Genomic DNA, 23,464 nt, shown 5'->3' on the forward strand with positions numbered 1-23,464 from the left:
TCAAATTCCCAACCTACAGCATGGGACCCACTTCCACAATTGCCCAACATGGCAATAGCTTTGCCGTGACCCATCTGGACTGATATCACAACCCGCCAGCTGAAGTCCACTACACAAGATAACTTTTAAGGCCTTGAATGGCTTGATGCCAGATTAACAACATCACTGTGAATTGGGCCCAAAAATTCTTGTCAGCCAGTGCAATACCGTCATAAAATGTTCTATTTTCTAGGCCCTGCCCATATCTAAGCAGCTACAATTTGCATCAATTGATGCTTTTGAACCCGCTTCAAAGGCAGTACTGCACAAAACATGCAAGAAACAATTATAGACTAAGGCTGTAATCCTATTTAATTTTAATCCCGCCCTTCAAGACAGTCAGGACTGTATGGTTCCCCATGTCTCTTTATCCTCTCTTTATCTTAATAACAATCCTGTGGGGTAGGTTAGGCTGCAAGTGTGACTAGCCCTTGATCATCTAGTAAGCTTCATGGCTGATTTGAGAATTTGAACCTGTTACTAACTGTAGCCCTCAACTAGTATACCACATTCTGTGTTTGCTTCCAAGTAAATACACAGTTGCAAACCTATACAAAAAGAGATTCTTGAGGGCATCTTAGAGACTAGGTTTCAATTCTAAATACAATTACATGAGAATAAGCTTCATTGACACATATTTATTATTTGATTTATAACACACCTAGATACAAAGTATTCTAGGCAGAATTAAAAAGTTTAACAAATAAAAAACCTACAATAAAAACAATACAGCCCAGAAGTAGTATATAACTATCAGCAAAGAAAAATCATAATCTTTTCCCCAGAATTTGTTTCCCCCCTCCAGATTTGCTTTTCCCCTATATGTCTTTTTTCCTCCTCCAGATTGTTTCCCCTTAATCTTTCCCCCCTCGATTTCCCCCCTTAATCTGACTTTTTCTGCTCTTGATTTTTCCCTCAACCTGTCTTTCCCCCCCCCCGCTCCAGATTACTTTTTTCCTTGATCTGGTTTGTTTTTTCCAGATTTTCCCCCCCTAACCTGGTTTGTTTTCTCCAGATTTCTTTTTTCCCCTAACTTGGTTTGTTCTCAGCAATTTGTTTCCCCACCACCACCCAATCTGGTTTTTCTCCAGTTTTCCATACTTTATATAAGGAACACATAAAACGAACTTAGGCCGGGCCTGAGCCGTGCTGAAACGGCTGCTGCCGCTCCCGAAATGCAAAACGAAAGGACGGCGGCCGAGGGGAGGGCGGGGACCAAAGCCATCCCCTCCCCGTTTCCTTCAACCCATTCCTCACCAGGAAAGAAAGAAAAGGAAGGGGGAAGAGAAGAAGGGGGACACGCCTCTTCACCCTGCCGCCTGAAAGGAGAGAAAGAGGCGCTGCGCTCGGGAGATTCCGCCTCTCTCTTTCGTCCCCCCGCCGCTTCCTTCTGCTTTTCAACACGTGAGGCAGAGCCCCCGAGCTAAGGAAGCCGGCGGGGCTCAATCCGATGGGGGTCAAACCCCCAACGCGGGCCACGGCGGGGGGAAAGAGGCAGAGGAAGGGCCGCCAGCACCACCGCGGCTACGGGAACCGGCGAGGCTCACAACTCCTCCCGACCACCTTTCGCGGAGACGAAGCGCCGCCGCCGCCGCGGCCCCGCCTCTTCCCATAAAAAGCGTCCGGAGCGCGAGGCCTCCAACCAACGGACCCCGTCCTCCTCCTCCTCCTCTCTCTGTCTCTCTCTTCCCCCCCCCCCCATGGCTGGGCGCGCGAGGGATCCTCCGCCGCCTCAGCAGCCGCCCGGCAACATGATCACTTCCGGTAGGTCAGAGGGCAGAGGAAAAGTGGGTGCCAGGTAGCGCGATGAAGGGGAGGGAGAGAGAAAAGGGATGGGGCCCGCCTGTGCGGGAGGGTGACAAGGCCAGCGGGCGGGAGGCCTTCCCCCACACGCCGCTTCCCCGGCCGCCCCCGTGAGAGCGAGGCTGCGGGCAAAGCCCTGAAGCCCTCCTCCCCCCGTGTCGCCCGGCAACGCTTCCGGGCGGGGAGGCCTCCCGGCATGCCGCGCAACCGGATGTGCCGCCATCTGCTTTTTGTGCTGTAGTATTGACAATAATAAGCTCCGATCCCCGCGCGGCTGCCTTCTTCCCCCCCTCCGCCAGCTACAGAAGAGGCGGCGGGGAAGTGCGAGAGAGGGGAGAGCAAGGGAGCTCGACTCCCCTCTCCTCCTCCTTAGGGGAGAGAGAGAGGCGGCCCTCGGGCGAGGGGGCGAGAGAGGCGGATCGGAGCCTGCCCGTGGCTGGGGACCGAGAAGGGGGCAGCCTCGTTGAGGGAGGCTTGCGGGATTCGGGCTGTGGGGGTGGGGCAGGGAGAGCCGCCTGCCCGCCCACCCGTCCCTTTGGGAGCAGCCAGAAGACTTGGAGAAAGAGGGAGAGGATCCTACCGAGAGGGCGAAGCGCTTCCCTCTTGAGAGGGAAGGAAGGGGAGGGTGGAGGACCCGGCTGGCGAGGAGGCGGCGGCGGCGGCGGCTTCCCCCTGGGAAGCGAGGCAGAGACTTTCCGTGACCATCTCCGCGTCCCTCCCTTTCTGCGTGTCTGCCACACCAGAAGGATTTGATGCCCTTCAGCCTGCTCACCTCTGTGGTGTTCATGTTTCCCACAGGTTTCTCTTCCCCCAACCCCCCAGCAGCAGCGGCAGCTCAGGAGGTCAGACCTGCCACTGATGGTAGCAGCAGCAGCAGCAGCTCCTCCTCGTCCTCCAAAAAAAGAAAGCTAAATAGTAATAGCAACAGTAGTGAGCGAGAAGAGGCGGAATCCATCTCCTCCTGCTCCTCTCTCCTTTCCAGAAACAACAACTCTTCATCCTCTGTCATTACCACCACCTCCACTGCCTCCTGTTCCTCCTCAGGGGTTGCCTCTTCCAACCATCATCTGCAGAAGAAGTTGCGCTTTGAGGACTCCTTGGATTTTATTGGACTTGATGTGAAGATGGCAGAAGAGTCTTCCTCTTCGTCCTCTTCATCACCTGCTGCCTCCTCTCAGCAGCAGCACCAGCAGCTCAAAAACAAAAGCCTCTTAATTTCCTCAGTAGCTGTGGGTCACCACGCAAATGGCCTGACCAAAGCTGCCTCTTCCACTGTGTCCAGTTTTGCCAACAGTAAACCTGGGTCAGCCAAGAAGTTAGTGATCAAGAACTTTAAAGGTAACACGATACTGTCCTTTATCACTGGCATTTGAATGTATGTGGAGGGATGGCCCATATATTGCATAAACCTCAGGATGAGGCACATTCAACCCCATCCCTGGCACCCCCTTGTCAGGGGATGACCAGCTGTCCATGCTGCCTGGGCCTGGTGGGAGTTGAAATCCAAAACATCGGGAAGGTTGGGGAAGGCTGCTTTAATGTTTGGCTGAGGCCTGAGTGAGGGGCTTCGATTTGTTTTTGGCATGAGCAAAGATGATCTTATACAGCTTTGGACAGTCAGTAAAAAGGCAGAGAACAAGGTAATTGGAGTAGATACTTGAAGAAGTGATGAGGTGGTGGGTGTTCATATCTTCGATGGGGAAGTTAAGAGTCTATTAGACAGCCTGAGCCTTTGAATGGGACCCTGGCAAATAAAAGCCTTGTGAACTTCTATTCTTGGTGAATTCCTGAGAAGGGTAGAGAGGTGAGACACTAAGGATAATACATGTGCAAACCTCTGTCCTGAGTTTGCAGCTGTTATCAGAATTGAAGAGTGCTGACATCTGAGGTGGGGATATTTATTTATTTATTTATTGCATTTTTATACTGCCCAATAGCCAGAGCTCTCTGGGTGGTTCACAAAAATTAAAAACATTCAAAGTATAAAACAACAGTATAAAAACCATAATATAAAATACAATATAAAAGCTCAACCAGATAAAAACAGCAGCAATGCAAAATTACAAATTTAAAACACCAGTTAAAAATTATTTATAGACTGTTAAAATGCTGGGAGAATAAAAAGGTCTTCACCTGGCGTCTAAAGGCATATAATGTAGATGCCAAGCGAACCTCCTTAGGGAGGTTCATTCCACAGCCGGGGTGCCACAGCAGAGAAGGCCCTCCTCCTGGTAGCCACCTGCCTCACTTCCTTTGGCAGGGACTCACGGAGAAGAACCCCTGAGGATGACCTTAGGGTCCGGGCAGGTATTTCTTGGACAAAACGGGACTATATAGCTTTACATCAAAATATAATAATAAATTTATTTGTTACTCGCCTCTCCGTCTGGATCGAGGCGGGGTACAACACAAAATATCACCTGATATGACAAGTTCAGGTCACATGGGGAACATAAGTAGTATCTCCAAGAGCTGCATTTTATTTATCATTGTGCCAATGCTAGTGGAGCCAGTATATCTAAACTTTTAACCCTGCTTGTCTACAGAGGCTCAGGGTGAGCACCTACTTTGTAAAAACTATCAGTAGTCACAAATTACTACTAAAGGTGGTATTGCTTATCTCTGCCTGCTAAACGATTTGCCCTTATGTTTATGTTAGAATGATGCTTAGTCACAGTCAATGAGAATGCCTCCCTTGTATTCTTTGGTGGTTCTAGTGTTGCATAGATCATATGCTTAAGAGGGCATTTTTAAATTGACTCAAGAGACTGGTGAGACATAAGGAAGGAATTAACCTCCAAGTGGGTGAAACCCGTATTTAGGACTTTGTAGATCAAAAGCTAGCACCTTGGATCTAGCACCTTGAATCATACCCAGAAGGCTTGTAGTACTCATGTAATGTGCTCCTAATGATGCATCTTTGCCATGAGACACTCAGGCTACTGCATTGTCCATCAGCTGAGTTTTCTGAATTGTCATCAAGGGCAGCTTTAAATACAGCACATTAAAGTAGTCCTATTTTGGAGACTAATGCTTTTGAATCTGAAAGAAAAATTATCAGCCAAAGGCAGTCTGGTGTTCTACGTGCCAACCAGGTAATTAACAAAGATGTCAAATTTAATGGGAAAGTCCCTCAGGATCCTCCAATCTTGTTGGTTCAATGGTTCTTTAGTGCACCCCAATCTAACTGTTTCCACCATTCTGGTGATATCATAGTTTGGCAGAGTTCTATGTCTTTTAAGAGGTAATTTTGTTTGGCATTAGTTTATTTACCTGTAAGTCACTACTCTAGGAAAATAAACCACAACGCTGAAATAAGGGGCAAACTAGTATAATTAAGTCACTCCTACAAACTTGGCTTATTTGCATGTGGTCATAAATATAAATTCTTCCTAGGTCAGGAGTTTTGCTAAACTAAATCTTGGATCACTGTTAAAAGCTCACTAGGGTGGGATTTGGTTTGATCTAGCAATGCTGTTCTTGTGTTCTCAGATTGTGTGTGTTTACTGCAAGGTATCGTAACATTTTGAAATCTTTCAGATAAACCCAAACTGCCTGAAAACTACACAGATGAAACCTGGCAAAAACTGAAAGAAGCTGTAGAAGCTATTCAGAACAGTACTTCAATAAAGTACAACTTAGAAGAGCTCTATCAGGTAAGCATTAAAACCTGTAGTCTTCAGGATCATAGGTAAAGCCAGGTTTACTTTTTCTTCCAATAACCCAGTAAGAATTTTCTGATTCTAATTTGAGCAGTTGATGACTTTGGTTACACTCACTATGAAACATCAAGATAAATCTTGGTGCAGAACCTATAGTAGCTCATTAACTGTGTAGAAATTGTGGCCAGTCTTTGCAACACAATGAAGTGTCCTGCAGTTCAAGGGTGAGGGGGCAGACTACATTTCAAAGCACAACTCAAAGGGTACAATGCTGGCATGCCCCAAGATCCTCTGGATCAGTTTTCCCCAGCCAGGTGCCCTCTGAATGTTTTAGACTACAACTCCTAGCATTCTTTATCATTAGCTATGTTGGCTGGGACTGATACAAGTTGAAGTCCAAAACATATGAAGGGCACCAGATTAGGGAAGGGTGCTCTGGATGGATACACAGAGATACTAGTTAAGGAAGCAAGGACTCTTGTTGTTGCTGGTGTGGTCACTGCCATCTCGGATTGCCTCAAGATCTTTGTGTGCTGAGACTGACCTTTTGGGAAGGTGAATCATCCCAGTAGAGGCTTACAGGAGTTCTCTGAAGTAGTCGCTGATGGGTTGCCCTCTCTTTCTCTTCGTGTTTCTGCAGGTGCTTACTTGTTTATTTGATTTACAACATTTGTATACTGCTCCACATCCAGATAGATAAAATAACAGAGCCGGTTAAGGAAGGCTTCCTGAAATAAAGACTTTTCCAGGAGGCACTGGGAACAGCACAATGTTGGCTCCTGCCTGATCTCCAAAGGCAGGGAATTGAATAGGAAGGGGGCCACCACGCTGAAGGCTCTTTTCCGGGTGGGCTCCAGTCAGGCCATAGGTCCATGTGGAACCACCAGGAGCATGTTTTCTGATGACTTTGGTGACCAGGGCAGGTTGGTAAGGGAGAAGGCACTCTCTCGGGTATCCTTGTTTGCGGCTATGCTACTGGGTGGTGGCAGTGATAAGTCTTATTTTGATTCTTACTTTGTCTGCCTAAAAAGCGGCAGTTATCCCTTATCTTAAAGGGGCCTTATTTACATACAGGCTAAACATTTGTATCATCCTAGATCTGTTATGTGCATTTGTAATAGTGTCATTCTCTCTACCTGATTGTTTGTTCTATCAGCCCTTCTTCCCATGTGCCAGTTCTGCTGATAATGTTTGGCCTGAAGCCTTGAACCACTGCTGTGTACTAACTTGTAGTTATATAACATGGCAGTGTGGTGCTATAAAATGCAATAATTTGACTGAATGTGCATCTTTTCACTTCAGTCATGCTTGTTAAATGTTGAGTCTTAGTGCATCTGTAGATTATTGTACTGGTACAGAAATCCTTACTGAGTCATGATTCATTCAGGTTTTCCATAGGAAAAGCCTTCTGTAGAACCCCCTCTGGAGTCTTCAAGGAGAAAGCTGGACAGTCTTCTTTTGGGGATTCTCTAGCTCCGGATTTTCTTCCTCGAGCAAGGAGTTGGCATAAAAACTCTCCTCCAACTCTATGATTTAAATAGGCAGAAGTAACTAGAAACGGAAGGGAAGATACCCCACACAAAAGATCTTGTCACCATTGCCCACGACTCTCCTCATCTTAAAAACCTATTGTAGGAGGTGTCTCGGGTTACTGTGTTATGTTTGCTCACACAGTGCAATTACTGTGGATTAATTATTGAAACATTCTGTTTACCTAAAGGTTGTGTGGTAGTTATTTGGGCAAACGGCATTGGTTCAACTCTTAGGGAGTAAGCCATCGTAGTGTACTTTTATTTGACTGTTCTGTGGAAATCTGTCAGGTCCTTGAGGTCAAGGACTTAGCTGACCCACTTATCTAGTATGTGTCTAAAGCAACCTCTGTGCCAGTACCAGAGTTTGAGGAAGCAAAGCAGCTAGTATTTTCTGACGGCACTATTTGTTTGGATCTATTTTTAATCCTTAGGTTAAAAATAGTCATATAAATTGCTGGTGAAGTGAATACTAAATGAAACAGTTCTGCTCAAGAACAGCTGCTTGGTAAATAGATCCCGTTCTGAATATGCGTTTTCAGGCACCATTATCTAAACCTCAACAGTTCCTTTTCTCCCACACACCTCGAAAGCATTTTTTTCATGTCTTCTTTTGATCAGCCCAAAGCTTCTTAGCGAGCTACTTCCCCGCAGTTAAAAATCCTTGTCAGGTGGCAGCAGGTGTCTTGAACCTCCGACTTCTTTAGCCTCCCTTAACAGAGCTTTGAGATCAACTAGTTCATGCCAGTCCACTTCCCTTCTCCCCCACCCCACCCCCAGTGAGTGGAGTTTTTATGTTCTGCCAATATTGGCTCTCCCGCTTATTATTTCATGCTGTGTTTCAACTTAGTCTTAAGTATTTGTTTAAATTGCTCCATCAATGGAGCTAGTTCCTCTTTTATGGAGAATCAGTACTATTAAATAAGCACAACAGAATTCCTTGCTCCAGAGAGCTTATAGTCACTAAGCTTTAACAATGAGAGAGGGAATGGGATCAATATGACCAAATGCAGTAACGTGAATTTAGGTTTTGTTTCATTTGAGGATGGTTCTTAGTATTTATATGGTGAAATTCAAGTGTTTGAAGTAGTTCATGTCCTGAGTCGTCCGATATTATCCCAATATTGCAGATGGTGGCTGACTAGGATTCACAGTTCATGCATGTAGCCACTATGCTGTACCAGCCATCTAGTTCATACTTGTGGTGTGGAAGCCCATATGCAGTTCATGTTTACTCAGAAGTAGAATGATAGAATAGTAGAGTTGGAAGGGGCCTATAAACCCATCAAGTCCAACCCCCTGCTCAATGCAGGAATCCTCCTTAAAGCATTCCTGACAGATGGTTGTCCAGCTGCCTCTAGTGTGGGAGAGCCCACAACCTCCCTAAGTAATTGGTTCCATTGTTGTACTGCTTTAACAAAGAGGAAGGTTTTCCTAATGTCCAGCCGGAATCTGGCTTCCTGGAACTTGAGCCCATTATTCTGTGTCCTGTACTCTGGGATGGTCGAGAAGAGATCCTGGCCCTCCTCTGTGTGGTATTTGAAGAGTGCTATCATGTCTCCCCTCAAACTTAAACATCCCCAGTTCTTTCAGTCTCTCCTCATAGGGCTTTGTTTCCAAACCCCTGATCATCCTCATTGCCGTCCTCTAAACCCTCTCCAGCTTGTCTGCATCCTTCTTAAAGTGTGGTGCCCAGAACTGAACACAGTACTCAAGATGAGGCCTAACCAGTGCCAACTAGAGAGGAACCAGTACCTTGCATAATTTGGAAGCTAAACTTCTATTAATGCATCCCAAAATAGCATTTGCTTTTTTTGCAGCCACATCACACTGTTGGCTCCTATTCAGCTTGTGTTCTACAACAATTCCAAGATCCTTCTCGTTTGTACTATTGCTGAGCCAAGTATCCCCCATCTGGTAACTGCATTTAGTTTCTTTTCCTAGATGTAGAATTTGGCATTTATCGCTATTAAATTGCGTTCTGTTATTTTCAGCCCAGCACTCCAGCCTATCAAGATCACTTTGGAGTTTGTTTCTGTCTTCCAGGGTGTTAGCTATCCCACCCAATTTTGTGTTATCCCAAATCTGATAAGCATTCCCTGCACCGCCTCATCCAAATCATTAATAAAAATGTTGAAGAGCTCTAGGCCCAGGACTGAGCCCTGTGACCCCACTCGTTACCTCCCCCCAGTTTGAGAAGGTACCATTGATAAGCACAGTCTGATTCTGTAGCTAAGTGTGGATCCACCTAATAGTTGTTCCATCTAGCCCACTTTTGGCTAGTTTGTTAATCAGAATATCATGGGGCACTTTGTCAAAAGCTTTGCTGAAGTCAAGATATATTATGTCCACAACATACCCATAGTCCACAAGGGAGGTTACCCGATCAAAGTATGAGATCAGATTAGTCTGACAGGATTTGTTCTTGACAAATCCGTGTTGGCTTCTAGTATTCACTGCATTGTTTCCAAGGTGCTTACAGATGGACTTCTTTATAACCTGCTCCAAAATTTTCCCAGGGATGGATGTCAGACTGACTGGTCTGTAGTTCCCAGGTTCCTTCTTTTTGCCTGTTTTGAAGATAGGGACAACGTTAGCCCTCCTCCGGTCATCTGGCACCTCACCCATCTTCCATGATTTCGCAAAGATAATAGGCAGTGGTTCTTAGAGTTCTTCTGCTAGCTCCTTCATTACTGTAGGATTCAGTTCATTGGGCCCTGGAGATTTGAACTCGTTCAAAGAAATTAGGTGTTTCTTGACTATTTGTTTATCAATCTCAAACTGCAATCCTGCCCCTTCAGCATGTGCTTCACTTTTTCCAGGGGCAGGGTCACAGACCCACTTTTGGGAGAAGACTGAGCCAAAGTAGGAATTGAGCACCTCGGCCTTTTCTTTGTCATCTTTTATCAGCTTGCCATCCTCATTAAGCAGTTGAACCACCATTTCTTTCCTCTGTCTTTTACTATTCACGTATGTGAAGAAAGCCTTTTTATTGTTTTTAGCATCTCTCACTAATCTCAGCTCTAGCCTTCCTGATGCCATTTCGGCACTTGTGCTACCTATCTGTACTCTTCTTTTGTAGCCTGGCCTTCCTTCTACTTCATATATGTATTCTTTTTTGTTTTCAGGTCGTCTCTAAGCTTTTCGTGGAGCCACGTTGGTTTCCTCTGTTGTCTTCTATCTTTTCTCCTTGTTGGAATTGTTTGTAATTGTGCCTTTAAAATTTCATTTTTTAAATACTCCCACCCATCTTGGACTCCTTTTCTCATTAGGGCCACTTGCCATGGAACCTTACTTATCATAGTTCTGAGTTTATTAAAATCAGCTTTCCTAAAATTCAGAGTGTGTGTATGGCTACACTCAGCTTTTGCTTCCTTTAAAATCAAGAATTCAAGTATGATGTGGTCACTTTTCCCCAGTGTCCCCTTAATTGCCACTTTATCCACTAAGTCATTCCTATTGGTCAATATCAAGTCAAGGATTGCTGATCCTCTAGTTCCTTCCTCCACTTTCTCTAGGCAAAAGTTATCACCCGCACATGTCAGGAATTTCTTGGGAGACAAAAACTGCCAAATCGGCCTTTCCAAAAGATATCGGGGTAATTCAAGTCCCCCATCACTACTACATTGCACTTCCTTGAAACACTGGCAATTTGTTTCTCAAAAGTTTCATCCTCATCTTCTCCTTGATTGGGTGGTCGGTAGTAGACTTCGACCTTCATGTTCTTTTTATTCCTTGCCGCATTTATTTTAATCCAGATGCTCTCAATTATATTATTATTATTATATTTATTTGCATCCCGCCATTTGCCCAATACTGGGCCTCAAGGCTCCCAGGGTCATCCGCCTGTATTTCTGTGCAAGGATAGGTATTTTTAACATATAATGCAACTCTGCCTCCCTTTCTATTTCTTCTGTATCAAGTTATATCCCTCAGTTGCTATATTCCAGTCATGGGAGTCGTCCCACCAAGTTTCAGTTACACCTATCAAGTCGAATTTGCCTTCTTGTATTAAGAGTTCAAGTTCATTCTGTTTGTTTCCATACTCTCAGCATTAATTTGTAGACATTGAAGACCATGTGCTTTGCAGTCTGACTTCATTCCTACATTGTTATGAACACTACCTTTAGGCGCTATTGGAGTTGTTCTCTGTGTTATGGTGTATGAGACTTCATCCATTGTTGCTTGAAGTTTACATCTCCCGGCCCTTTTAGGATTCATTTTAAAGCCCTCCTGATCAAGTTCTTCACGCTGTGGCCAAACACATTCTTCCCAGCCCTTGTGAGGTGCAACCCATCCCTTGCCAGCTGTCCATCTTCCAAGTAACGCAGCCCATGGTCCCAGAATCCGAATCTCTCACATCCGTAAATGCTGTTAATGTTGATGCCGCATGCTGCCTAATAAGTGTGCTTAGTATTGCAGCCCTAGATTCAAATTTGGTTATAAATGCTTGTTTTTTAGAATTGTAATCTCAAGCGAATCAACGCTTGGCTAAATCAAGATCTGCTGGTTAAATTCTTTGCCACCAGATCTTGTTTTCGATGCAAGTCCATAGAGTGAAAGAATTCCTTTTCTGATATACTGTTCATTTGCTAATCTGGCATTCCCTTGTTTTCTTTCTAATTTCTTGTTCTTTATGTTATCATGGGGATATTAAATGAGCTCTGTCAGCTCAGAGGCACTATGCCCAGGCCAGCAGAGAAGGAATTGCAGACCATTCTAGCTCTTGGTATCTTAGTTCTCTGAACCGACAGCAAAATTCAGTGGTAGATCTTTGTGGTCCCGTTGAAATTATTAACACTGAGACAGGTGGAAGGTTTAGCAAACTGTATCCAAGGCCTGCAAATGATTTCAAGCCTGTATGCTGCTAGAGAGTAAACACAGACCCTTTCAGAACGCCCAGTTTCTTTCATGCTAAAACTAAGGGCTGGACTAGGTGTTTGTCATTTAAATCCTTTTTAGAACTGTATTGGTCTTGATAGCAAATGACTCTGACATTTGTAAAAAAAAAATACTGTTCTAAGGAAGCCAGCATTCATGGGAGTCTGCCCCACTTTCTACCGGTGTCAGGCCCACATGAGCTTTCTTTCATTTGGGTTCTGGGAAAAGTTCATCACATTTGTTTTCTATCAGTTTGTGGCTTCCCTTTGTACAGTGTAGCAGGCAGGAATTTCTGTCCCCACTCCCTCTCTCCTCCACTGCTGAACTGCTTGCCAAGGGAAGGAAGAGAGAGCCTCTCCATATCTGACCAGGCCTTTGGAGAATGTTGTGACAAGAATCCTCTCTCCCATAAGCTTTTTACACCAGGGACTGGATGAACTAATCGAAGGACATCATATGAGATGGAATACCTCTTGCTAACTGAGCCACATTAGATAAGGGAGGATTGTCCATCTGGCATCTTTCCATTCTCTATGGGTTGTTGTTTTTTCTCTTTCCACCCAGAGTTTGTAACTGGTATATTTGTGTTATTTCCAGAGGTGGGTAGTATCAGCAGAAATACGACCTGCTGTCCTAGTTAAGTCTAGGTTCTTTAGAAAGATGTCTCATCCCATAAATTATGTGCTCATCAATAACAACTGATATGCAGTTGGAAATTATATAGTTCATGATTGTGCTTCTCTGGAGATTCTGTATAGAATAATGCTTGGTAAATCCATCAACTGATAACTGTTGTGCCACGCAAAACCTCATAAATGCTCTTTGATGCCCTGTATGATTCATGTTGGTTCTATAATAATTTTAAAGGGTGATCTTGTAAAGGCTAGCTGCTGAATTAACAATAGCTTTCAACTGATCTCTAGTTGTCTGGATGATTTGTTGCTCCTACAGTTGAGGAGCAGGGAGATTGCTTTTATTCTTAATTAAGAAGTTTTGTACTGCAGATAGAGTCCAGAAAATGTTTGATGTTTTTCCTGCATTTTTTTTCTTTTAGGCTGTTGAAAATCTCTGCTCCTACAAGATTTCTGCAAATTTGTACAAGCAATTAAGACAGATTTGTGAAGACCATATCAAAGCACAGATTCATCAGTTTAGAGAATATCCTTTTGAATAATAACTCATTAATGTAATTGAAAGGACTTTTGCCAGCCAGTCTCTAGCTTTGGGGTTCTGTAAATTGCATTAGGCTGTTCCAATAATCTCATGGATTAAGAACCTTTTAGTCATTCGGTTTTGTTGTAATGCTGTTTGTGCCATAACTATGTGGTGCATTTCTTGGCCTTTGAGAATGTGTAGCATATGGCTTAAGGGCTGTGTGCCTGTTTGGAAGGTATATTCACTTACATAGAATAAAGCAGAAAAAGGAAAGTTGGTTAACCTAATTAGTTAAGATGCTGGCAATACTATGCAGTAATTCACTTCAGATGCCTAAAATGGATTTGTGCAAAAAGAGGGGGGAGAGTGAAGAAATTAATATTCAATTTACCTATTTAAATGTTTTAATGAGAGTGATGTATAGCGCATACTTAAATTATGGAATTCCCTACCACTAGATGTAGTGATGGCCACCCATTTGGATGGCTTTAAAAGGGGGTTGGATAAATATCTGGAGGCAAAGGCTCTATCCGTGACTACTAACCCTGATGGTCATGTGCTGCCTTCAGTATCCGAGGCAGTAAGGCTGTGTGCACCATGTTTCTTTTCATACGTTTTAAAACGTATGTTTTAAATTTTGTAAGGCCGCCTTGAGGCCCAGTGTTGGGCAAAAGGGGGGTACAAATAAATATAATAATTATAATAATGATGGACCCTCAGTCTGAGCCAACGTGGCACTGCTTATGTTCTTACTTTTGGTAATTAGCAAGTGTTCGGCCTTATAATTAAACTGGACAGCTGACTCTTACCACCTCCTACCTGCTTTTTATATACACATATCCCAATCCAGAGAAATATGAATGTTATTCTTTTTTTGCTTTTACTATGTGGACGCCTACATTTTAAAAAGCGTGGGGCTTTGCAGTGAGAGGATGGCATTCAGCTAAAGTCAAGGCTTCCACGGGGAACTTGCAGTACTTAACGGACCTCTTTGAGTGCAGGCCTTTGTTCCTGTAATGGCTGCAATCCAGAGGTGCACACATCTGTTTTCTTCTGTCATTCCCTCTGAGCAGCCATTCCATCAAACCCCAAGACAGATCTTTAATTCCCCTCAATCTTTGAAAGGAACAGTTTTAGGCCTAGAGCAAGCGTATTTGAAAGAGTAAACAGTAGAAAAATCTGGGTGCTCATGTTTTGGGGCTGTGTGCATGCTTCTGATATGCTTGGATCACAGACATATTCCCAATAGACAGTAGGCATCAACATCAAGTATGGGCACCCAGCTTAGAAAGTGACTCACTGGCTTCTTTCATGGCTGTCCTGCTGCTGGTTTCAATGGAACAGTGCCACAGCAAGCATTTAATCAACACAGTAGCCCCTTAGTTACCAATCATATCTGAAATTTCAGCTGATTTGAGCAGAACTTTTCTAAAGTAAGCCAGGCTTTAAAATGGAAACACTTTAAAATATGGGTTGCGGGATGTGTGTTTTATTTCAAAATGAATCTTCCAGTCATGATGCAGAAGAGCAGTACCAGGGACTGCTGTTATATCAACTGTTGCTGTTTTTCAAATATCCTTAACGGCTTCTTCACGGATTCATTGGACAGTGTTCTTTTTCTCAAGAAAATAGACAAATGTTGGCAAGACCATTGCAGACAAATGGTAAGGGTTATTTTTCTTTTCAAATGATGTTCATGCAGTCTTGGATTAAAAGATGGCTCACTGTTTGCAACCGCCTGAAAGCTGGGGGTGGGGGAATCAGGGACTATCTGGAGCAGCTTTCTGAGGGTCCCATGGGGCTGCAGAGGAGTAAGGGTATTCTCTCCTTCCATGTGGTTCCTCACACGTTCTCTTCACTCACCTGATATTTATACAAGCATTCCTTTTTGTTTTGTAACAAGGTCAGAAAATGATTCTAGTCATTTGTATTTACAACTTACTTGTTAGTCACATCATTGTACTGAAAGTTTGCATTCATTTCCAATTCTTGGAAGCCATCAGATTTTAATGAGTTTCTAGAATGGATGAAAGTTTCACCAGATAGAAAGAGGAAACAGCCTTTCATCCTGCCCTGTTGTCAAAAGTTGCACATTGAAGGGGCAGTTAAGAGGATATGATCCATTAATCTTAAAGATCATGAGGTGGTCTCTAAGGTCTGCTTAAATGTTTGACTTTCCAAAGATTCAGTCAATAAGCATGCATATTTTGGAATAACTCCCACTAAATTTAGTGCCCTTTCCTTCCAAGTAAGCATGTTTAGGATTGGGGCATAATTAAGAATGATCTTGAGTTGGGTACATACAGTAGACATCGCACTTAAGATCTGTCAAAATGTTGATGGCTTGTTTTTCCTATTACAGATAATGATTAGAAGTATCTTTTTGTTCCTGGATCGAACCTACGTACTTCAAAATTCAATGCTGCCATCAATTTGGTGAGGATGAAAAGAGTAGTATTGATCACAGACTTCAGAAGGCTCTGTCAACATATAGATTAATAGTTTTTCTTCCCTTCCATCCTGATTGAGTGATGGCAATTTCACAGTGAAGCTTTGTAACATAGCTGGGAAATACATTCTCTTCCCTGTGTTCAAACCCCCCCTTCCCTAATTTTCATAAAATGTTGGCTTTTGGGGGGTGGCAGTTTAAAACTGAAGTTGAGCTAAACCAGCAAGCTCAAGGGTGGAAAATATTAAGAGTCTATAACCCATAACAGTTAAGGGGTCTGTCTATGCATTTATTGGAGATTACTCATGGCAGCAATACTGCATATAAGAAATGAACAGAACATCACAAGCCAGCTTGGCAAAATGAACCCTATTTTTTAGAGGCACAAGCCAGATGTTTTAAAGCAGAAGGCTGCAAATCTGAATTAATAGACTGTTTTATGACTCTGTAGAGTTACGCATCTTAACGAAAAGCAGACCTCCAGGTAAGGTACCCCAAAGCTCCCCACATTGCTGATGTACTTATTTATTTAAACTCTTCTCAATAACACATACAGGAACAGAGTGTGGTGAAATTACATTTAGGTTTCTTTCTTCCTTATTAGTGGAGTATCTAGGGGAGGGGGTGTGCACATTGGGCTGGATTCAAATTCATGGAGGGATTCCTTCCATGAATGCAATAAGTTGGGTTCCAGCCAATTGCTTGAGTTCATTAGAAATGTGAAGTCCTGGAAACTCTAAATTTCCCCCTGCCCCAAGCCAACTGTCTGCTTTTTGTTTTCGTTTTTAATCATTCAAAGCCCATTCTCATCTTAGCTTTGGAAGAACTGCCGATATTTAGTTACTTCTCCAGATTTCAGTTCAGATGCGTAGGTACGCATATTGCATATGAATTCGTGCACACATGCACCTTTCTATATGTAGAGAATATTAAGGTTCACTGCAAATTCAAAACTAAAATGGTGCCCTCCAGTCCTAATGGAAGAGTTTGCAATGAACATCGATTTAGTCCATTTGGTCGAGGTGTGGACGCACAAGAGCTTGGCACTTGCTTTCTCTCACGTGGTATTCAGAATGCTATACCTGAACCAGCCTAAGCATTACTCTTTGTCTACGTTTAATTACGTGGACAAAAATAATGTGTGAGAACATGATTAAAGTATAAGAACAGCACACTTGAGTCTGTGCTGATGGACTCTGTTTCATTGTAGTGATTTTCTTTCTTTTCAGGGATATGGGGCTCGAATTGTTTAGGACTCATATAATCAGTGATCAAAAAGTCCAGAACAAGACCATTGATGGCATTCTTTTGTTGATCGAGAGAGAGAGAAATGGAGAGGCTATTGACAGGAGCTTACTCCGCAGCCTGCTAAGCATGCTTTCAGATTTGCAGGTGCGTCAAGCGTTTGTTCGCCATGTTAAACCTGCATAAATATGCCCAAGAGTTAAACGATAAGAGCATCCTAAGGAAAACTACCCATTTCTGTTTTCCCAGATTTACCAGGATTCTTTTGAGCATAGGTTCTTGGAAGAAACGAATCGCCTATATGCAGCAGAAGGACAAAGGCTTATGCAAGAGCGAGAGGTATTTCATTATTTTAAACTCCTAGACTATGAGGGCAGAACAGTATCTCCTCTGACCTGTTCTGCCCTGGCGAGGGAAGCGACCCAGAAGTACTGCAGGAGCTATACTATGACTTGCACACCCATCCCTCCAATCTGGTTCTTGGACATTATTTCAAAATTAGGTTTTATTTGCAGCTTTTACGCCCACTGTTATCTCCTTCAACCTTTTCTCCATAACTTATCCAATCTGCCAGGTTCCAGAATATCTCCATCATGTCAACAAACGCTTGGAAGAAGAGGCAGACAGGATTATCACTTACTTGGATCAAAGCACTCAGTAAGTCTGTAATGATTTCCAGAAAGAGGTAGTCATGATTATTAGCTCTCTGGGTGGTTTACATAGGATAAAAACACTTAAAAACAATATACAAAAATTTTAAATCATAAAAACATACAATTTAAAATCACAGAAATTTACAAAAACAAACCCAGGCTAATTACATACTGCTAAATGCCTGGGTGAAGGGAAAAGTCTTGACCTGGTGCCAAAAAGATAACGATGTCAGCGCCAGGCAGGCCTCGTCAGGGAGATTGTTCCACAATTGGGGGGCCACCACAGAAAAGGCCCTCTCTTTTTGCCGTCCTCTGAGCTTCCCTCAGAGTAGGCACCCAGAGGAGGACCTTGGATATTGAGCGCAGTGTACGGGTAGGTTCATGTTGGGAGAGGCGTTCCATCAGGTATTGTGATCCCAAGCTGTCGTGTTAGTCTATTATAGCAAAAACAAAGTCGTGTGGCACCTAAAAAGCTAACAAAAGCTTTTGTGGACTATAGTTCACTTCATCAGTGACATGAAATGTTAAGGGTTTCAGATTTATATACCTCACACACAGTTGTGGAGAGGGGCAGCAATTGTAAACAGTGAGGTGAGAGGGAAATTAAGTGGAGAATTACTTTCAGTAACAATCACATTATTAACAGTGGCTGTTACCATCTAGTTCCACTGCTGCCTTTTTCTAGATTACGGGATCATTTCCTAGACAAAAAAGGTATAAATCATATTGTTTTCCCAAAAATTTTGAGTGTATACCATCACTTCAAATCATGGAAAACATATAACAGCACCAGATTATGCCACATGTTCTTTCTTCATCCATATCTGTATCTAAAACACTATTTTGTTATTTATTATTATTATTTATTTATATAGCACCATCAATGTACATGGTGCTGTGAGCATGGTTTTGCAAAACAATAGAGTTGCCACACTCTAGTGAATTTTATTCGGCTTTGCCCTTGTCACTCCCTTTGCTATCTTTCCCACGGAAACTGTAAGTTCCTCGGGGCAGGAACCTGCCCGTTTCATCTCTCTTCTGCTCTAAAGCGCCATGTACATCAATGTTACTAACAACCAAGGGACCATTTTTGTATCTTCTAAAAGTGGCTTATCTCTCTTCTCTAATGAGAAGTCAAACTGAAGAAAGTGTTGTATCTATTGAGCTGCTACTTAGTCTAGATTATTTTTCCTGTTTAAAGTAGGCTCCAGAGATCAAACGAACACAAACCGAGCTTTAAAAAAAAAGTGTGTGCAAACCAAAAGGACATTGTTGTAGTAATTGGCGATGTTAGCGTATGATTGGGTAGCTCTATTCCCGGTGTTCCAGTTGGATTGAAAATGGTGAAAGGGTGAGCAAAAAGAATGTAATTCTAAACGCTTTTTCCTTTAGGAAACCACTAATTGCTACTGTAGAAAAACAGCTGCTAGGTGAACATTTAACAGCCATTCTGCAGAAAGGTAATCTGTCTTTATAGAAATCTTTGTTTACAGCTTCTTCAGGGCTTTCGGTTCCCTGTGCTGAATGGAAATGACCCAGTCAGGTGCTGCTTCTTTAACCCCCTTTGCCTACCCAGTTCATGAATTATCATTGAGCAGGATTCAGGAAGGGGCCTGGCAAGCCCTATACTCCTAACGGGAGGTAAGGAGCCACAGTAATGCCGTTGGATGAATTTCAAAATAAAAATGAGTGATGATAAGACTAAAGAAGGTCAGGGTGGGTGGAGGTTGTCTGCTATAACCCTTGTCAGGCCTGTATGGTACACTGCTTTGAAGCAAAATGGACGCCAAGCCTTGGTGGGCAAGGCAGATGAACTGCTCTATCCTGCAGACAGCACATTGGTGGCTCCCTTGCCTTTTAAACGGTGCTAATAAACCTCTCTGATTTGTAGAACAATATGCTTTTCAATGGGATATGGTAAAAGCTGTACGTCCTGAAGAACTCTTAATGTGGTGTTATACCAGTCAGCCTCTACCTACCTCTTGGTGGAGTTGGGTTCATGATATTAGGGGTGGAAGCATTATCAACACACTCTTGAGCAAAATCCAGGAATGCTGCTGACATTGTATGAAAGCTGCTGGAGAGAAAAATATTTTTCGTTGCGTAAGAACGTTAACAATAGCTCTGCTGGCTTAGTCAAAAGGCCGATCAAGTCCAGCAGTATGTTCCCACAGTGACCAACCTGCTGCATATGGGAGGCCCACAGGCAGGACATGGATGCAATTGTAGCCTCCTGCTCGTGTTTCCTAGCAACTAGTATTCAGAACCGTATCGCCTCTGATACTGGAGATAGACATCATGAGTAGTAGCCTTGTCCTCCACGAATTTGCCAATCCCCTTTTAAAGCCATCCAGGTTGGTGCAATCGCTACATGTTGTCATTTTTTAAACCATTCTTCCTATAATACTGTAGAATGCAGCAACATTATTTGCTCCACTTCATTGTGCAGGATGGGAATTGACTCACCTTTTCATCCCACTTGTATTCCAAGAAGCGCAGGGAAACAGACGTGGTTATTTCTCTCATGCACACTGCTTCATCCATTTTATCTCATTTTAATGGGTGACAGAACTTTAATATTAAGTATAAATTATGTGGTTGAAGAGACCCAGGAATAGGCCTAACAACGAATATGTTCCAAATTGATGGGAGATGGTCACCAACATGGAAATTTGAGCTTATTTTTTTTAAGAAGTCTGACACTCCGTCTAGAGCCAAAGGGCATCTTTAGTTGTGCATAAGAATCTGTATTGATTTGGCATAGTTTATAACACCTCTTAATCTTGCAGGTTTAAACCATCTCCTGGATGAAAATCGAATTCAGGACTTGTCTCTACTATATCAGTTGTTCAGTAGGGTTAAAAATGGAGTGCAAGCGCTCTTGCAGCAATGGATCGAGTATATAAAGGTACGGATGCAAAGCTTACTCCTACTTGATAACTTACTTCAGGGGTGTTGAAGCTCTTTCAGACCTAAGTTAGTGCTCCAGAAACCAACTTCCAACATCAGAGAACTAATTACTTCTTTGTTCTCCTTGCTACTGTCAAAATTTTGGTCCCAGTTACTGGGTGTTTGATTGAGCTGTGCGTGTCAGAAATAACATTGTGTTAGAAATAACATTTCTGTCTTTCAGGCATTTGGTAGCACCATCGTAATTAATCCAGAAAAGGACAAAACCATGGTCCAAGAGCTGCTAGACTTTAAGGATAAAGTTGACCATATAATTGACATTTGCTTTTTGAAGAACGAGAAGTTTGTCAATGCCATGAAAGAAGCCTTTGAAACTTTCATCAACAAAAGACCAAATAAACCTGCTGAACTCATAGGTATGTGTTCCATTAGGCCAGGAATTCCCAAGTGGGATATCAAGAGAGGCCAGAGGGCTGTGATGTGAAGCACATGTTTGGCATACAGAACGTGTCAGGAACTGGCATCACTGCTAAAATAAAAACCAGGTAGCAGGTGCTGGAAAAGACCTCTGGCTAAGAACAGGGAGAGCCACTCCTAGTTAAAGTACACAAGACTGGGCTGGATGGACAAATAGCCAGTGGAAGGAGATCAAAGCCGAGATTTGAAGGGGGAATGAACTTAAAGTAATTGTATTTCAGGTTTCCCCTACGAGTGATGTTATTACATTTAGAATGTGTGGTCAGATATTATTGTCATAACAATTAATAGACCTCTTCGTACAAGATTGCATTTTTTTAACTTGGCCTCTATTTAATCCATCTTGCATGTACTATTTACTGCAGTTACTATCAAGAGGTCAGGAAACACCTAATGTGTCCTATTATACAGTGTTTCCCCGGTCGCTCTCCTGAGTCTCTTTAAGATTGTTTTACTTCAGGGCACCAATAAGCCTATTACTGAGCAAGTGGCCAAATTTTGAATCTGGCTATTCTCATTAGACCACTCATGGATGTCTGATCATTATTTTAAACTGACTGATTAGCATTTTTACAGATTTCATATCCTTTTTTTTTTTACCATCATGTATTTTTATTAACGCCTGTGTACTTATATAGTATAACAATGGTCTGTTGACTGTAAATAAAGATTGATTGATTGAATGCAATTCCTCTGAAGGAGCTTTGCAGCCCCTGTCTGAATGTAAGATGGAATTGGGGCCAGCCATTAATCAGACCTGATACAACGGATTTAGCAAACGAGGTAGAGTGGAAAGAAGAGTTCCCCTGTGCATTTGTAAGCACAGCATTGTTCCACTTTGTTTGCCTCTGTGACAAGACAGTTGATAGACGCAGTCTAATATGGTCTGCACGTTTTGTCTATTAGAACTGAAAATGGGCCAGTGGAGTTTGCAGAGCCAGAGAAGATCATTGCGGACTTTTCAGTGTCAGGCTTTTTTTATGTTACTTTTTAGCCTTTCATTTTATCTTTGCGCTGCTGCTAGATTTTATCTTGATTACTACTTTGATTTTATTCTGTTTTAAACGTACGGTTTTATATTATTTTTTACTTTATTACTGTATTGTATTGCTCTTAGCTTTGTCTTATAAGCCACCCAGAGAGCCTCAGGAAATGGTGGTATATGAACACAATAAATAAATTTAAAAGTAAGATGTAAGACTTTTTTTTTTTCAAAAGTGCATGTTCAAATCCCAACATGTCCTTTTTGTTTTTTTGTGTTTTTCCCTTAGCTAAGTATGTAGATTCAAAGCTTCGTGCAGGCAACAAAGAAGCCACTGATGAAGAGCTCGAAAAGATGCTGGATAAAATTATGATTATATTTAGATTCATCTATGGTAAGAGTTGTTCTTTATCTTCACATTAAAGAGCTGCGCATGTAAGCAAGAGTAGCTTCCATAAGGCTTATTGAACCCAAAGTTTAATTGCTTTTTCCTAGTTGCTTTGCTGAGATGGCTGTAGTTTGGGTTGGGTCTGGGGGATCAGAGTTCAAGTCCTAATTGAGGTTAAATACCCCAGATCGCATAATTTATTTGTTATTATTTTATTACATTTATATACCGCCCCACAGCCGAAGCTCTCTGGGCGGTTTACAACAATTAAAAATAGTAAACATTAAAAGTATACAATTTTTTTTAAAAAAAACATAAAAACAGTATCCATTTAAAAACAACAATTCTGGGATCCATTAAAAACAAACTTAACGTTGTTAAATGCTGTTAAAATGCCTGGGAGAAGAGAAAAGTCTTGACCTGGCGCCGAAAAGATAACAACGTTGGCGCCAGGCGAGCCTCATTGGGGAGATCATTCCACAGTTGGGGGGCCACCACTGAAAAGGCCCTCTCCCTTGTTGCCATCCTCCGAGCTTCCCTCGGAGTAGGCACTCGGAGGAGAACCTTAGATGTTGAGCGCAGTGTACGGGTAGGTTCATGTCGGGAGAGGCGTTCCATCAGGTATTGTGGTCCCAAGCCATGTAGGGCTTTATAGGTTAAGACCAGCACCTTGAATTGGGCTCGGAAACATATAGGCAGCCAATGCAAGCGGGCCAGAATTGGTGTTACATGCTCAAATCTCCCTGTTCCAGCTATCAATCTGGCCGCCGCATTTTGCACAAGCTGCAGCTTCCGGACCGTCTTCAAAGGCTGCCCCATGTAGAGGGCATTGCAGTAATCTAATTTGGAAGTTACCAGAGTATGGACAACTGAAGCTAGGTTATCCCTGTCCAGATAGGGGCGTAGCTGGGCCACCAACCGGAGTTGGTAGAAAGCACTCCGTGCCACCGAGGCCTCTTGAGCCTCAAGTGACAAAGATGGTTCTTTGGACAAAGATAACACAAGCTTAATGCTCTCAAACCTCTGGAACCACTTTATACATGTAACCAGTTCTTTAAGAATGGGGAGGGGAGGGGAACGAATGGTGCATGCCCCTGACGTACAACTAATTCTATTAGAGAGCCACTTTGAGATGAGAATAAAGGGTGGTGGGTCAAGCCTCCCTCTCCACTTTGCCATCTCTCAAAATAAACTGCTGGCCTTCACCTCCATCTCGGTCAGTTTGGAGGTGCTAAATGGTTCCCCGTAGGATGCGAAGATAGAATCCAGAAGCCACAAGTTGCTGATTGTT

General features: G+C 42.9%; 1 protein-coding gene across 1 annotated transcript in view; it reads left to right on the forward strand.

Moving 5' to 3' along the window:
- The first annotated feature begins 1,733 nt into the window (after window positions 1-1,733).
- CUL4B (cullin 4B) overlaps window positions 1,734-23,464 on the forward strand; it is a 34,392-nt gene continuing 12,661 nt past the window's right edge. Inside the window, exons 1-13 of the mRNA XM_063141930.1 lie at window positions 1,734-1,803; window positions 2,641-3,180; window positions 5,383-5,498; window positions 12,969-13,072; window positions 14,664-14,733; window positions 15,432-15,505; window positions 16,748-16,910; window positions 17,013-17,102; window positions 17,338-17,420; window positions 18,809-18,876; window positions 20,206-20,324; window positions 20,550-20,742; window positions 22,075-22,179. Coding sequence (XP_062998000.1) covers window positions 1,740-1,803; window positions 2,641-3,180; window positions 5,383-5,498; window positions 12,969-13,072; window positions 14,664-14,733; window positions 15,432-15,505; window positions 16,748-16,910; window positions 17,013-17,102; window positions 17,338-17,420; window positions 18,809-18,876; window positions 20,206-20,324; window positions 20,550-20,742; window positions 22,075-22,179 — 1,789 coding nt within the window. The 5' untranslated portion in view covers window positions 1,734-1,739. The remainder of the gene's footprint in view (window positions 1,804-2,640; window positions 3,181-5,382; window positions 5,499-12,968; window positions 13,073-14,663; window positions 14,734-15,431; window positions 15,506-16,747; window positions 16,911-17,012; window positions 17,103-17,337; window positions 17,421-18,808; window positions 18,877-20,205; window positions 20,325-20,549; window positions 20,743-22,074; window positions 22,180-23,464) is intronic.

The sequence above is a fragment of the Elgaria multicarinata genome, chromosome 15 (assembly GCF_023053635.1).
Source record: "Elgaria multicarinata webbii isolate HBS135686 ecotype San Diego chromosome 15, rElgMul1.1.pri, whole genome shotgun sequence".
In the NCBI taxonomy this organism is placed as follows: domain Eukaryota; kingdom Metazoa; phylum Chordata; class Lepidosauria; order Squamata; family Anguidae; genus Elgaria; species Elgaria multicarinata.